Source organism: Pseudochaenichthys georgianus, chromosome 16 (genome assembly GCF_902827115.2).
Source record: "Pseudochaenichthys georgianus chromosome 16, fPseGeo1.2, whole genome shotgun sequence".
Taxonomy (NCBI): Eukaryota; Metazoa; Chordata; class Actinopteri; order Perciformes; family Channichthyidae; genus Pseudochaenichthys; species Pseudochaenichthys georgianus.
In genome coordinates this window covers 33,575,161-33,592,426 of record NC_047518.2, presented here as the reverse complement: position 1 = coordinate 33,592,426, position 17,266 = coordinate 33,575,161, and the positions used below count along the sequence as shown (strand labels likewise).

Here is a 17,266-nt window from a genome sequence, read left to right as displayed (position 1 = left end):
AATAATAGACTCCATTTATTCAGAAAATGCTCCATTTCCCATGCAGATAATCTATATAGATTCCCCATTGGTTGTTAATTTTGTATGCAAAGGCCATTCATTTTCGATGGGCACAGGCCAGATTTGTTTTGAGTTCCTTCTTGCAAGATCCTCTCTGCATTAATGCTATATAAAGAGACGATAACATGGTGAGATTCTGCACCCTTTCAAACGGCATCCAGTCGGTATAATGAGGTGATATGTGATTCGGGACGCTACTTTTGAGATTAAAGCACTGTGCAGGTTTGTTAATATGGTCGGCCTTGCTCTACAGGCCATCACGGATTCCCTTGTCAACAGCCGACAAGTAACTACCGGCAGCATACGGTTGGTGGCACTCTTACTGTGACCCTCTCGTCTCGGTAGTTCATGCTCAGCCATGCACAACATACAGCATGTGAGTCTACTGTATGTGCGTGGTCCCCGTGTGGCCCTGCATATACATTGAAAATATCAACTAGCCTACAAGCGTCTGTACATGAAGCTGTCAGTGGTCCGGATCATCCCTTTCCATTGCAGCTTCCGGAATTAAAGACACACAAGCTAGTAGGCAGTGTGCAACATTCGCGGTGGATGGGCTGTGGGTGTTTTTTGTAACAAGATGGTGTTCTCTGTTCCCCGAGCAGAGAAGGCTCTGTCCGTGGTGCTGAAGCCTTAATTGCATTTAAAGCTTGAGGCTAGTCGACTGCCCCCCTTCCCCCTGTCTGCTCACAGCGCTGATGGAGGTAGCTGGCTTTGTGGGGGATAGGCTGCTTCAGCCCGATACACTCACTCTCCTAGTTTGCTTTGATCCGGCTCAGTGTGTGATCGCTGATATTAATGACTCCTGCTGGGCTGTCCTTCTTTCTCACCCGTTTTTTCTCTCTCCTACCTCCCCCTCCCCTCCATCCCTTACAGGACAAAAGCACGTACTGTACGCTGCCAACCCCCCCCCCCCCCCCCCCCTCTATGCACACACCAACACACACATGAGACACTCTCTACTCAGTGAACTCTAAAAATACACTGGATAATGCTAATGAAGGATCCGGCAGAGTTTGTCTGTCTTCCACAAGCAAGCCTCGCTGCCATCTGTCTCCCTCACTGTGGTGCTTTGCTTTGTTATGCCCCCTTACCCACCTTCCCACTTTATCACACACACACTCTCCACCCCCTTACTGTCTTGTTAAGTGTATGGATGTGTTTATGTTGGTGCATCTGTGACAGCCTCATGAAGCAGCATGTATTATTCAAAACTGCAAATGAGCAGCTATATATAGTGTGTTTATCATTGATACATTCAGTTGTGTTCGTGCGAGCACTGAGGCGCTGTGGCTCACGGGACTCGTCTTTTGACTTTTTTCTGGTTATCTTATCACACTTTCAGTACTTAAAAAATCTGCACGTCAGTGTGGCAGCCAAGTGGCAAGTGTCATTTCTCCATCCTTGTAAAGCAAACTGATTGTGTGCACATTAAATAGGGTTGAATAATTGTGATAGTTTGCCTAAAACATGTGTTATTTGTTGATATAGCAGATATTATTTATTGAATTAATTGTTAATTCATGGGAACTCCTCCGATCTTACACATCAGAGTCTGTTTAGAGATCTTGGGGAGTACTACTGCATATGTGAAAACAAAGTTGTATAAAGCCTTTCACGGCTCCAGACTGTGTGAAGTCTGTTAAATCGCCTCAAGTGATGTCAAGTTGCACTGTGGGTAATGTTTTTACGAGAAAATAGAATCCATTGAATTATAAATACGACATCTCTGCTTCCGCTGCGTCAACCTTCTTTTGTAGTTCTCACAGTGTTAGCATAGTGCAAGGCTAAATCGATGGAGAATTCTCAGAGAGTTTCCAGGCCCGTGAGTATGTGTGGTGGGTCATTGTGCCATTAACATCTGTCAAAACTAAATAAATACTTTCTGTCTTGCGATGGAGAGCCTTTGGGGGATACGTTATTACCTTGAAATGAAGACAGATCTAAAATCTACTGTGTCAGCCCTTGCGTGAAATGTTTCTATGGTCAGCCGTTTTGCAAACATCTTTAATATCAGCCATCCAAACCTGAGTTGAAACTTTGCACGCAGGGCTTTTTGAAAGGACGCCAATCTGGCTATGAACTGTACCTGGGCTGTCTGCAAATACAAACAGGAGCAGGGGGAGAGAAGTGGACTCATGTTGCAGCTCATCCTTTGTGTGCAGTCAGGCAGGATGAAGAGGGAGTGTTTTGCCAAACAGTTGATGCATCTCGTTTTGGAAGGACAGACAGCAGTGGACTGAAACGAGAGTGTAGATTTGATTCTGCAAGAATATTTTCTCAGTAGCGGTTTTCTCGTTGCATCTTGTTTCCTCAATTTTCCAGTCACAGTTCTCTACATTTACCTCCGTCTTCTTTCTCTTTCAGATCCAGAGATGGCACGCCTATTGTTTGTGGTGATTCTCTATGCTCTTCCATCTTTCGTTGTGCCCATACATAATTCATCAACTGGAGGTAATTTGTGTGTTTGTGACTGAATATGTGCTGGAATCTATTTGTGGTTGGTTATAATAAGCCTTAATGGACATAAGTAACTCTGCAGAGATTGCTGAGTGACCTGAATGAAGCACTGCAATTTGTGCAGCGAGGAAAGCATCAGTTAAATTGACAATATGTCATGTTGCTGTCATATATCTACATCATCTGCAGACACAGCTTTCCCCTCTGCTCTTTTCGTCCTTCATTCTTCTTCTGCTCTTTTTTCATTCAGGCTGTGCTATCATCCGGCCTCCCAGAGATGGGGGGATCCGCTACAGAGGCCTGACACAGGAACAGGTACAGAAAACACAGCTCTGGGTCTGAATGACACAACTTTACTTGTCAAATGCCCTTGTTTTATGTTGAAACTTGTTGTGTGCCGTGTTGGTCAGGACTCCCTGGAAGAAGAGATCTTGTATCTCAATGGGACATTCCTGGATAAATAAAAAAAAAAAAAAAAAATCAAGGACGTTAAACCAGTTTACCGGACAATTTTCAATATAATAAAACACAAAAGTGGAAATATAAAGCAGGTGAAACTGTATCTGCTTCCTGTAATGTAATTTATTTCCATATTAAAACCATTATGAGAGCCTTAGGAAATAGAGGGTGGATAATGTGTGGGTTACATTTGTTGAAATACTCCTGGCAGCAATGAATACGTCAAATGCTCTGACAAAAAACCCAAACAACAAAAAACTATATTTTTGGACTATTGCATGACCCTAATGAGTCCTTCCAATCATTGCATGCTGTCAAAATGAAATGATTGGATGAACTACCTGTCTGTCAACTACCTGTCTGCATAGTACACACTGCTCGTGCACTCAATGCGCGTCAATGCGGAAATCGTCTTGGTGAACACGACGATTCAATAGATTCCATTAATTTCGTGGCTATAACACGGAATGCCGTGAGACTGGATTGAATGATATCATAACATTGCCTAATGATAACGGCCATGAAGAATAGTAGCTATCTTGCGAATTATTATTACACTATCACTAAGTAAGTTGCATGCATTTTTTGCCACATAGCCTACCCTTTTGGCTTTCTTGCTGAAATGAGAGGATTGTCTGCTCTAAAAATGTTGCTTAGCTTAGCTATCTTGAACTATAGAAAGATCACGGCAGATAGAAACAGCTGACCTGACTCCGTCCAACAGAACGTGTCAGACATCCAGGTGAAGAAACGATACACTTTTGAGTGAAGAGGGACTTTAAAGCTCATATGTTTCTCATGTAATCTATAATGCAGCAACATATCTAATTATAAAAGAGACTGGTGACGTTTTAAAATGTAAGAAAGACCATGTAAAACTGAGCTGGTTTGCAGCACTCTAAGCTGCACATGAAGTGTTAACATAACGCTGTTCAAACTGCTTATATCCCCTCCTTCCCCAATCAGAGAGAAGCTGTATTTCAGAGTTTGACGGCCCAACGATTCACACAATATGGCCAGAAAATGTTCCATCTAGTAAAACTTTATTGTCACAGCCACATGGCACGAGATCACACTGCATTGAGAAGGACTGTGGAAGCACCCTGAGTGGATAAGGGAACACTGGTGTGAGAGAGCATCAAACATGCTTTAATTTCTGTCTCTCCTCCCCATCTCTCTCTCTCTCTCTCTCTCTCTGTCTCTCTTACAGATCCGCAGTGTGCAGATCCTCCCTGTGGATTATGAGATTGAGTACATCTGCAGAGGAAACCGGGTGATTGTGGGACCTAAGGTCAGGAAGTGCTTACCCAACGGCACATGGACGGACTTGACGCTGCACAGCACATGTTGTGAGTCCTTTTTTGTCTGATTCTCACATCCTTTTTATCACAACCTTCACCTTTCCTCATCTGCACATGTTCAAAACAATTCTCCCCTGAACAAAGTATAAAATAGTGTGCAACCTTTACTGGAACTGGTGTCATTTTTAACTGCAGTCAAATAAAGTAATCTAGTCTTGGAAGAAGCTTACGTGAAATCAACCACAGCTTTTAGATGGTGTTTCTTTAAGACACAATACTGACATATATCACCTTTTAGCTAGATAAAGGGAACTTGTTTGCTAACAGTTGATTATTTCACATCCGGCCGTTAGAGAGCAACATTAGCATTCATTTTGGGTCATGTTTGTGTCCACTCTCTCTCTCTCTCTCTCTCTCTCTCTCTCTCTCTCTCTCTCTCTCTCTCTCTCTCTCTCTCTCTCTCTCTCTCTCTCTCTCTCTCTCTCTCTCTCTCTCTCTTGGTCTCCATTTGAACTCCTGAGGGAAAATCTGGCACTTTCGCTGCTAAATGCTCCACTTTGTTCCCAAGCTGGTCTCCAACGTACCTAAACATTCAAGTTGCCGCTTGGCAGCTAAACAAGGAGCTGAAACTCGCCATGAAGCTCTGCAAAGCCAAAGGAGAGCGGCAGATTCAGGGGATCATTCTCTGTAGGCTCATTACTACAGAGCTCCCTTACACAATGTCTTTTTAATGCATCGTTCAAAATATAGATAATTAAACGTTTAAATGGTTGCTGTCATTATTAAGCTATCTGATCAATACAGAAACATCTTATAATGCAGAAGATGGTAGGTCGTAGATAATTGTAAAAGACCGCCATATTTCTTTGTATGAAGTTGAAATATATTCCTGACCTTGGTAACAACATTTTGGATATTGCAATAATATGGAATAAAAAATGATAGCAGACAATTATCTCTGATAAAGGAAGGAATCCGTGATTGGACAAATAAAGATCAAATACCCCAAGCACCCCAACAAGCATCCTTGATGCAGTTTTGAAAAAGCTATTAAGTGGACCTTTGCACTGGGTGAGATTATGTTGTCAAACATTTTGGTTGAATAGTAACACGTTTGTTCTGCTGTTAAGGGGACATGCCCCCATACTTTGTGTTGTTTCATTCTGATCTATAAAGGTTTGTTATTTTGCTGAGTTTTCCTGCTGAGTGCTGATTGGCTTTTTCCGATGTTGTACTCTAAGGTATGTGTGCCTAATGAAGGGCTGCATAAAGAGATTCATGCTAATGTGAATCTGTCTTTGAAACCCCCGTAGAGAATAGTTTGGACTGATGCTGGCTGCGTATTGATTAGAAGTGCTTACTTGGGTTATGGTTAAAGAAGAACAGAGCTAGCTTGCTTAGCTTCAACATGTGTTGCTTTGTATCTGTGTGCATGATACGCAAGTCCATTAGCTATTCACGTATTCTAGTGTTGAAGCGGTTTAACTTCTTTTACATAGATTAAATGTAAAAGTTTTAGCTGCAAACTTTGCCTGCAAGCCAGTATTTTCTTGAATAGCGAAGCTGAAATGTAATTTCTAATCAGATCATATCTACACCGCCTGTGCAAATACTGAGAATAAGGCCAGATATCCAATCAAATCCCTGTTCTCTCTCCTGATTTTGTTCTTTCAGTTCACATTTAACATCAGTGGAACTTATTTTTCCCGAGAGAATATTCTCTAAAGCAGGATTTTTGTTTTCTCTGGTTTATGTAAGAGCTCAAGCTGCAACGTGCAGATTGGAGTTGTATTATGTGTTTGCTTGCTGGAAGGAAGATTCAACAACTCAGCAGCTAAACAAATGATATTCAAGAGCTTAGCCGTTTTGTCAGAAACCCAAACTAAGAGAAATGGAGGCTGTAACATAGCAAGTTTACACACTCGGGCTTATGTGTAGCAAAATGTTTCCTACTGGTAACAAAGAACAAGGAGAATGTTCGCAGGGCGTTAACGACGTTTTACATTGTGTCTGGTTTGCAATCATTTCTCAGAGGTCAAGCACCTAATCGCTTATTTGTGTTTTACCAATTGCTTGTTCACATTTTAGACAAAGCTTTTATCTTATTCATAATTCTTACACAGTTTATAAATAACTCTTCATCTCTTTTGTTGACCTCTTGCTTAATCAGAATCTGGTTGACTGCCCAGTAGGCTTCGACATACAATACTCTTATTTATTCTGGTCTATTGGTACACAACATAGTAGCAAAGTAAGCGCATTTAATAGTAGAACAATTGAGAAAAGCGAAGACTCGTAGAAAATGCATCTAAAATATGAAATTTGAGTCCTTAAAAAGAATATTTACCAATTTAGTCTCTTTGGTTTACTTGTATATTTTTATTCTATTTATTTTTCGTATACGAACCAAATAATCGTTGGTTTAATTTTTTCAAACTGGTGTCCAGTATTCAACATTACTTCCTTGTGATTCTCTCCTGCAACTTGATTGGATGCTGTCTGTTTTATTCAAACGTAATGGATCAGAGGAATAAAGTGTGGACCGTTATCATTTTTGATACAGGAAATGATTTGATTCATCAAATCAAATCAAATCTAATTTATAGAGCACATTTAAAAACGATTTTGGTCGAGCCAAAGTGCTGTACATGTAATTTAACCACATAAAAACACATTACATCACAGTAAAAGACAATAAATCACAACAGATAAAGCAACACATGGAACAGTGAGGAGTCGTGACCCCACTCTAACTAGAAGGCCAGAGAGAAGTAGTGTGTCTTCAGTGTGGATTTGATAGCCTATTTCTACATTACATGTTACTTGTTAGACGCTTTTATCCAAAGCGACTTGCATACATTCAATACTGTGGGCAATCCCCACAGGAGCAATTTGGGGTGAAGTGACTTGTCCAAGGATACAGCAGAATGTTGACTACAGCGGGATTCGAACCAGTGCCCCCGTGATTCGAAGAGCAGCACACTAACCACTGAGCCACAACCACCTTCTAAACAGAATACTTTTTTAATCTTAATACTTAAGTCACACGTCATTGTTAAACTCCCAGTCAATTGGCAAGTATTTTTCTCATTATCATTAAAAATAGCTTGTTGATACTCAAACAACGTGGAGCATTTAGCTGAAGGAGAAGAAGGGAGACTACAAAACAGACTTAGAATAAGGTGAATAGTCAACGTTTATCGGGTATCCAGAAAAATATGAGTCTAAATTAATATCTGCTCGGTTGGTGCCTAACTACATGTTCACCATAATGTACGTATATGTTAATGTTGGGTTTACAGCTTGTTCTGCTGTTCCCAAAAGCCTTCAATAATGTATCAAGTTAGCCTATACTAGCTATTTGACTTCCTTTACCTCATACATGCTGTGGGCTAAACTCATTGAGATTTTTGACAACCAATAACATTAATTCCCATCCAAAGTGTGTCATAAATATGAGTGCAACTGCAGCTCCTTCCCCCAGTCATTCTGCATCTACCTCTGTATAACGCTCTGTGTCTGTGCCTCTCTCTCTTTGTGGTGCTTCTGGTTCTCAGTGCTGCTGTGCCCGCGGGTGTGGACCTCCCTGGAGAACGGCCGGGTGACGGTGAAGCCCCCCGGGCCGCCGGTGGAGGGCACGGTGCTCCACTACAGCTGCCACGCCGGCTTCATCCTGGAGGGCAGAAACATCAGCCATTGCACTAAACTGGGAAAGTGGGACGCGCCTAAACCCACCTGCCTCTGTGAGTTCCTGACCCAGTGGGACTAAAGGAGATTTTAGACTTTTAAAAACAGCAGAATTAGGAAAAGGATGTTGTCTGCTGGGATGTCATTTACTGTCTCAGCAGGCGAAATGACAACACAGACTTCATTTAATGATACTTATATGATCAATGCAACCAGTAAGAAGTACAGTCAGCATGTATACCACAATGACCACATTTGTATAAATGTTTCTCATATAAATTAAGTTATATCCATCATAATAATGAATAGCGACTAAATCTATTTAAAACATATTGGGGGAAGGTGATTAATTGTGTCATAAAAATTATGATTTTTTTTTAACCACTTAGAAAAAGCTGAAACCATTCTATTAAAAATAGACAGAGAAGTAATCTGCAACTGTTTTGATTATCGGTCAATTATGTCAGTCAATTATTCAAGCAAAAAGAATGCCAATCTTCAAATGTCAGGATTTGGTGCCTTTCTTTGTCATATATGATACTTTTTTGTATATATATTGTACACTTTGAATAGATAGACATTAAGAAATCGTCTACAATTAAAGATTCAGGTATATAAAAGGGTTTTTTCAAATAAAACATAAATAGTAGATGTCTATAATTAAATCTAAAATGAAGTATCTTAAAACAAAGAATAAACATTAAAATGAAAAGTCAACCAACTATATCAATAATAAATGTATCAATATGCATTTAGTTTTTTGAAAGGGTTTGTCGAATTTGAAATAAGAGAAGTATTGAAGTCTTGGTAGGACTTAGCCTTGTGTAAAAATGACCGACGAAACGTACAAGATGTGTCATGTAACTCAAAGAAGTCTTTTTATATTCCAAATGGTGGTAATGTCGTTAGCAGTTGAAATAGTTAGCTGAAAGTATAGCTGATGGATTAACGGCTTTTAAAGTTTACTTAAAGTAATGGATACATGTTTGAAACATACAGCTTCACTAGTAGTAGTAAGATCGCAGACGGTTTAGTTGTATGACGAGATGATCAGATATGCCCTTTTTCTACACTGGTAAACAATAAAGGGGCTCCAGGGCTATGGAGTCTGGAAACCACTACACGACAATTAAAACAGATACGATTTGACAATTATGAAGATTTCCTTTATAATTAAAAACGTTGTGACAAAGATTAAACCCATTTCAATCACTTTCTCTAAATATACACTTTTATTGTTAACAAAGCTGTCGTTCCAAATGAAGTTATAACCAATTTAAAACACGGTTAAGGCGGCTTCTTCATCTTTGAGGGCTTTACCAGCAATTTGGAAATAAACATTTCCCGTGTAGTAACATCCCATTAAAACTTTTAGCCTATTCAAGTTTTGAATATATATTTTTTAGAGCTACATTGTATATGATACTGCTGAGCTTCATGTTCTGAGTTGATGAGATAAAACAATCAATTAAAAGACCATAACTGCTAAATATAATTCGCCTTTTTACAATTGTCTGACATTTTGCAGTTGATCAATAATCTATGATTACCATGATTTAAAGCCCAGTAAATGCATTGAAATCGCTTACTTGTTTTTTATTGGCTGTAATTTTCACTGTATTCAAAAAAACGAATGAGTCCATTTCATCACACAGACGTGGCTGCCTCACAAAAGAATGGGCACACAAGGCTTTAAAGATAAATTACAAACACCTGCTCTCCCAACGGAGGAACACGGTTGCTAGGCAATAAATGATCCAACCAATCAGAGCGTAATCCACAGAAGGTAGTTTGTACCGTTGGCACAGGAAAGTAAACTGAATAAGAACTGGAATAAACTTTATAAATGGATAAATACTCAATGACTGTAAGATGAGAGAGAGAGAGAGAGAGAGAGAGTGTGTGTGTGTGTGTGTGTGTGTGTGTGTGTGTGTGTGTGTGTGTGTGTGTGTGTGTGTGTGTGTGTGTGTGTGTGTGTGTGTGTGTGTGTGTGTGTGTGTGTGTGTGTGTGTGTGTGTGTGTGTGTGGATATTTGTGATTTCATCGACACTAAAGAGTGTTCTTCTCTTACAACAGTTGGCCCGTCTGAAAAGATTTGTCCAAATTAGAGCAAAGCAAAAAAAAAAATATTACACGCATAGATGAAACAAAGAACTGAAAGAAACCAGATCGCCAACTGGTCCTATGAGGGGTTGGCATGGCAACTAATAAAGTTGCTATGGGAATGGAAGTATTAAAAGGGATGAAAGAGGGAATTATCAGCACAGTCGGACTGAAAGTAGGCGACTTATTGTATAATGAATGCAAAAACTGTACGTGTTAATTAATGCTCTACAATTCATTCATGTTTTACCTATAACTTACTCTGTTTAATTATTCTATGTAAGATATTCTATGTTACTTACACTGTATCAAAATATGAGATTTAAAGGTCTATTTTCATGCTGTGCCTGTAAAATATCATTGCGTTACATAACTGCCACAGTTAGGAAGCTCCTGCCAGAAAATGACTGCTCAGAACCAACTAACTGCATTTCTCAGCATAACTACGATGTTGTGTCACTGCCATCTAGTGGAGGGAAATAGAATGAATGTCAAGGTTTTACTGCACCAAATCTACAAATGATATATTATGTAGGTGAATTATTCAGTTGTTAAACTCCAGGATTTTCCATTTAATGTTGAAGCATAATGATGTATTCTGCCTCGCTTACTGTTCTGTTTCCACATGCTTCGTGTTTTTTAATCAATCTTTCTTTTTCCTTCTTATCTGCCGGCCAAAGATGACAGAAACTACACAGGTATGGATCTTTTTATTTCCCTTATCACGCTATCATGCATGCTAACACAATACTACTACACTTCAATCGGTAATAATGTATACTTTTGTATTTAATGTGACATATTGGGCAAGCAAGTACCCAGTCAACATGCACTCAAATGACGCGGAAAACATCGAGTTGCTGTCGTGAAACATTTGTACGACGTAAACCTCTTAAGTATTGCATTTAAAAACAAAGACTATTTTATTCTCTCCGAAGCTATATGATAGTATTATAAAACATGAAACGGCTCACCCAGATCTCATTACAGACTTTTTCTTCAAGGAGACGTTTCAACCCAGTTTACTTCCATAGCTAATGTTAATCTACTTGAATGCAACTATGCACAAAACAACATTTATTTATTCCAAGTTTGCTTCCCATGAGGCCTTCAATTTTATGCTGCAGATGTAATGTGTACTGTCGTCACAAGAGGGCAGCAGCAGCAGCAGCTAAAACACCGACATGAGGTTGTTTTGTAATGCAGCTTCAAACCCAGCTGGAAAAATCTGACTTAACCGGTAAAGGAAATCTTCTTCAATGAACCAATGAAGAAGACATACCTGCTCTGAGAGACATTACTGAAGTTGGTAACTCGGTTAAACAAATGAGTTTCATATCTAGTATTAGAACACTTACATATTAGCTGCTACCATTTCTTCATCACCTGTTTCCACCCCTGAGTATTGAGACAATCCTTCTTTTATGAATCAAATCACAAGGGAGAAGATTAAGACTATTTCATTAGCTCATAGGCATCATTAATGAGCTATCGTTTTCAACTCATCTCATCTAGAGTAACCCTCTTACGTCTTAAGTTCATTATCATTCCTACGTTTTAATCAAATATTGGTATTGGTTTGTTTCTAATTGTTTTCGCTCAGCACCTGCTCTCTGAAAAGACTTAGAGGGATTTTGAAAGAGGATGGGGTGGGCAGAGAGTTTGTAACGATCGAGGTATAAATATAATCATGTGTTGAATATTCTGCTCACTTTAACATGCAGTGCTATTATACCTGAGGTTCTGTTGCTGTGATAAAACTATAAGAGTTAGCAGCAGGTTATTTCTGAAGATGTGCTCAGCCAGCCTTCCCTTTGAAAGAGAAAGGGTCAACACTTCTCCTAGTGCAGACTCTATCTGATCCCTGATGATGAATACATGTGCTGCTGTTGCAGGATGGCTCTCCCTCGTGCACAGTTTCTGCACCACATTAGGAATTGGCCAGACATTGAGTCATACACTCGCTACAGAGGATCACAACACTGCACAGTTACACTACACTACACAGTTACTCTAATGAATTAGGCATGGCCGTTCCCTCAGACACTGATAATGCACACGCACAATATGCACACTCACTAAACTCCATATATAGTTTCATGCAAGTAATCCCAGAAGTTTCCAAATGTCACGGACAGACTTGACAAACACATAATTAAAAAAGCAGCAAAGAACAGTGTTTCCTCAAATAGATATTTCCATCTAGTGTCTCAGTGGTGACCTCCTCCTGGCTCTGTTCTCTCTTCCTCTCTCCACTCCATGTGCCATCACCACCCACTTACTGCCTCCTCAGCAGGAGAAAGGTTAATACCCTGCTCCACTCTGTCTGCTCTACCCTGTGTGTGTGTGTGTGTGTGTGTGTGTGTGTGTGTGTGTGTGTGTGTGTGTGTGTGTGTGTGTGTGTGTGTGTGTGTGTGTGTGTGTGTGTGTGTGTGTGTGTGTGTGTGTGTGTGTGTGTGTGTGTGTGTGTGTGTGTGTGTGTGTGTGTGTGTGAGTGTGTGTGCGCGCACGGAAATTCAGTAGGCTGCGTCTTTGGTTTCCGTTTCCTCCGAGTGCAGTCAAACAAAACCCCAGTGAAGGCACACAGTCAATTTCAACAAAGCCACACAACAAGCTGACAGTCTCATTTGATCTCTGTTTACTATTGTTTGTATATACACATGCATATATTTCCATTTAGGGTTTACTCTGTATTTTTGTTATATTTAAAAATGCATGAGCTCTAACAGGAATTCAATCAAAAGGGTGGCATTATTGTAAACAGTTTAAAAGAAAATAAATCTTTCTTTCAAAACCCAATAATAAGATAAGATGGAGCTTTATTAATCCCCGTGGGGAAATGGAGTCGTTTAAACAGCAACAGGGTGAGAATGAAAAACAGGAGAGCACAGATTCACACAGATTAGAGATTAATAAAATGAAAGCCTTAAAATAAGAAATGAATTCAAATGAACATACGTTCATAATGTCCCTACTATTTTTTTATTTAGTAAAAAAAAACTAAAAAGTACTGATGATGGTGGTCTGTTTTCCTCTTGAGATATATGTTACCCAGCTCCTTTCCTGGATATACATGTCTCAGACAAAGTAAAACATTATAATAGAGTGAAATGAAAACAGGAATAACAGCATTTGTTGGAATAATGCAAAAATAAACATTTAGTGCGTTAGGGAGTATTTACAGCAGCAGGACCGTGTCTCAGGGACTGACTCAAAATAAACTAAACTGCCTTTGTTGATCGTAATCAAAGCGGATAAAAACTCATTGATGTGTTTTTAATAGTTTTATTGACAACTAAGGAACTGTATGGCACAGAGGGATGGGATACATCAGACTATTTTAACACAGACGGCGATATCACTTTTCTTTTCATGGGATTTGTTGTAAATGAGACAATGTTTTGCAACCCTCGTCGTTAAAAGATGGGTTGTGTCGTAGGGATTTAAGCGGTGCTTCAAATATAGAATAAGAGTTATCTGAACAGTACGATGGGAACACTTTTAACCGGCACACTTTTAATAAGCGGGAGCTGGTAGAGCTGGGAGTTGCCCCAAAAATGTAGTCAGAGAATTTAAAACATGTTACACAATCATTTCCTGATGGAATGTAAGCCTGGTGATAATTAATGTTTGAAGGGGACAACTGTTACAATATAGTGTTGTGTAGCAAAAGCTATTCCCTTTTTCTGTATAAATAGTATTTTCACCGTCGATCAATACACGTACTCTTAACTCCCCTCCACCCTGATACTCGGGCACGATATATTACTCTAATAAAGGAGGTGCTGCAGAGTGTTGGAGGTAATGTGTGGTGTGCTGCTCCTGAACACATGACGTAATGATGATAGCGTATCGGAGATGGAGCTTGTTACTGCTCGATGAACTGTTTTTACAGCGTGATGGTCAACATTATGCTCACATAATGCTGGCCCTGCAATGTGTAAGTACAGCCACGTTTTCACCTTGGCCCATCTGGTACAAACAACCCGTAAGACCAAGACATGGAACATATTATGATATATTGTTTGAGCAAAATCTCTCATCTGTGCACAAAGAAAATGGATTTGTACCGTCAGCAGTGTGGAAAAACCTTACATCTACAAAATAGCAGCGTCCTGGGAATTGAAACGTTCTGATTGATTTTACACAATATATGTTTTGTCAGAGTATTTTCACAATAATTTGGATTTCTCATGAATAACACGTGCTTTGCAGCTGGAGGAAAATAGAATCTGGTTATTCTGTTAAAAGGGTACACCTGTATCTTCCCTTAGGAGAACAGACCATTATCCTGAAGAATGGCCAGTGTGCAAACTGCAGACTCACACACACACACACACACACACACACACACACACACACACACACACACACACACACACACACACACACACACACACACACACGCACACACACACGCACACACACACGCACACGCACACACACAGCACAAGGCCCTCGTTAAAGCGTCTCAGCAACATGTTACAGCGCTAATGCATTCTTCCAGGCTCTGCCACAGCTAATGTGTGCTCTGAATGTGGCATTTGCCTCCACGGGGGTTATTAACGCGGCACTGCCCTATGCTGGTGCGTCTTGCATGTGTTGGCTGTAGGATCATGGAGCGCAGAAAGCATGAAAGTTCACGGCTGAATAATTGATAGTGCGTCGGATGGGTCACAGGGTGGCAGCGAGGATGAGGAGGTGGAGGTTGAAAGCAAATGCCAGGCGATGATCACTACACTCACCTCAGCCTGTGAGGGCTTGTTAGCTGCTGTATCTGAATAGCTCTCGACATGGACATATCCAGATAATGAGATGTGGGTAATGAACCAGAGTTATATAATAGTCATATTCCATTGCCTAACTACGGAGCGTTTTTAATTTAGACTGGAGAAATAATGGTCTTCTTCTCAATTTCTGCAGTAAGTCATTCTCAAAGGGAACTTTAATACTGACATAACATTGCAATTAAAGCACTTAAACAGGAACTACAGAAAGATAAGCATGAAATAGTAGTCAATAATCCAAATCCTGCTGTGTTGAAAATAGGAAAGTATTGTCCTTAGATGAGCTGTTAACCTTTATGTGTAACATCCTGAAGGATTCATCGATCTCGACAGTGGTGGCAGAATGCGTCTTAAACAAGTTTATTCTAGAAAAGCACTGTGATCTGTCCGTTTTAACTATAGGCTTAAATGTCACTGTGCCTGTCTCTATGTGGGTGCTTGTTTTTGTCAGAAGGTGTGAGCGCACGGTCTCATCTCTTTGTGTGTCAGAGTTACACATAGGGACTGTGCTGGGTGCGAACAGAGGGTGTGAACAGGTGTGCAGGAGCACTCCGTCTCTAATCTACAATAACTCCATCACGGGTTCCCGAAATGAAATGATTGATACGGCCTGCCACGTTTTTTCGCTGATTTCTCAAAGTTGCTTCTGTAGCATTTTATAGACTTGGCGGTGGGGAGGAGGAGGAAGAGGAGAATTAGCAGAGGTGGTTACAGAGGTGGTTACAGAGCAGTTGCTCAGCGCTCCTGTGCCGGGCCAGTAAGCAAGTTATTGATTTGAAAGTCAAACAGCATGTAGATATAACCAGGCTGAAGGTTACCTGTGACTAGTTTCAGCAGCATTTATAAATAAATAAAATAAAATAATAAAATAAATAAAGATTGATTGAGATTTAAATGATTATACTTGACCGTGGGGTCCTGCTGGGGAATCTGTATTGACAACATTTTAAAACGAGGTGGGGGATGAGGGGGGAACGGTGCTCACTTAGGAGGCAGGAAGTGTCTAACCATTTAATGCCATTGTTGCAGCCTGTCATCTTTGTTTCTACAACTTTGGGATAGGTTGCAAGAATGGATTTGTTGATTATTTAACTATAGTGCCATCTTTAGGTCAAATTAAAATATTCCCAATAGTTTGACATATGGCCACATACCTGAACAAATATATAATGACCAACCCACAAAACTAAGATGTTGAACATGCATCAACATCAGTTAGACTATCACATGTTATAGTTGTCACATCATTGTATTAATCAATATCAGAAAATACTCATCAATGCTGTGGTTTAGATTTCACCATATTGCCAAATCCTACCTTAACCTGCGAAGATCGATGCTCACTTGGAGAAAACAAATCTAACTCAGGTTGTGTATTAGTGGTTATAAACAAGGTAACGTCACTGTTATTTAGCCTCATGTAACCGGTGCATGGAGCAGGAATAGGCTCTGCAAGTGCTGCTAGTATAAGATGCCAAATACAAAGAAAGAAATGTGACAAAATGGGGTTGTGTGGCACTCGGAGGGGTAAAACTGTTTTAAGTTAAGCGCAGCGTGTAACTCACTAGAACATCTTTGAGGAGATTTTGCCCAGAGCCCCCTCCCAACCACCCACCCATCTCTCTCTCTCTCTCTCTCTCTCTCTCTCTCTCTCTCTCTCTCTCTCTCTCTCTCTCTCTCTCTCTCTCTCTCTCTCTCTCTCTCTCTCTCTCTCTCTCTCTCTCTCTCTCTCTCTCTCTCTCTCTCTCTCTCTCTCACACACACTGTCAGCCTGCCGGTGCTGCAGTGGATCAGACGCAGAGCTCGGCGCGCCTGCTTTCCCGCGGCATATCGTCTCATCTGTTGGAATACGGCTGCGTTAAAAGGGGGCGATGCTGCCTGCTATTCCCGCTGCTTCAGCTCTCCCTCCACACTCCAGTTGATGCATTATTTTTGAGAGCTACTGCTCCAAATCAACACTCATTTGACCCGGTTGACGTGTTCGCGACGATTCCAGCGTCTAATCCGCGCGTCCTTTTTTTCGCGTAAACTCGTGAGGAAGGGATACGCCGTCCAACATTCATGATTGAATAAAGGCAGAAATCGATACGTTAGTTTATATGTGGGATTGCATGAGTTGGACTGCAGGATTGAAAACTTGACCGAAGAGCGTCTCGAGCCGGGTTGTAGCGTGTCCTCACATGGTGGCTAGTAAAGGCTGACTGAACTGTATTTAACTTTGTCCCGAAAATATCCAGCATGCCATGTCAAATGAACCATGCAATACTCAGAATTATACGCCGACTTTATAGATTAATCGTTTCGCTAAACACTTGCAATTACAAGTAAATCGTTGGCTCACATCATATCCGCAAAACTCAACGTTGAACCCAACTCAATTCTGCGTAAAGGTGCCGGACACGTGTTGAG

At 40.5% G+C, this 17,266-nt stretch overlaps 1 protein-coding gene across 1 annotated transcript in view; it reads left to right on the top strand.

Annotated features, from left to right (window-relative positions):
- The window catches only part of gabbr1a (gamma-aminobutyric acid (GABA) B receptor, 1a), a 65,942-nt gene that overhangs the window by 403 nt on the left and 48,273 nt on the right, over positions 1-17,266 (top strand). The window contains exons 2-6 of the mRNA XM_034101564.1: positions 2,428-2,514; positions 2,771-2,835; positions 4,190-4,328; positions 7,838-8,023; positions 10,751-10,768. Coding sequence (XP_033957455.1) covers positions 2,436-2,514; positions 2,771-2,835; positions 4,190-4,328; positions 7,838-8,023; positions 10,751-10,768 — 487 coding nt within the window. The 5' untranslated portion in view covers positions 2,428-2,435. The remainder of the gene's footprint in view (positions 1-2,427; positions 2,515-2,770; positions 2,836-4,189; positions 4,329-7,837; positions 8,024-10,750; positions 10,769-17,266) is intronic.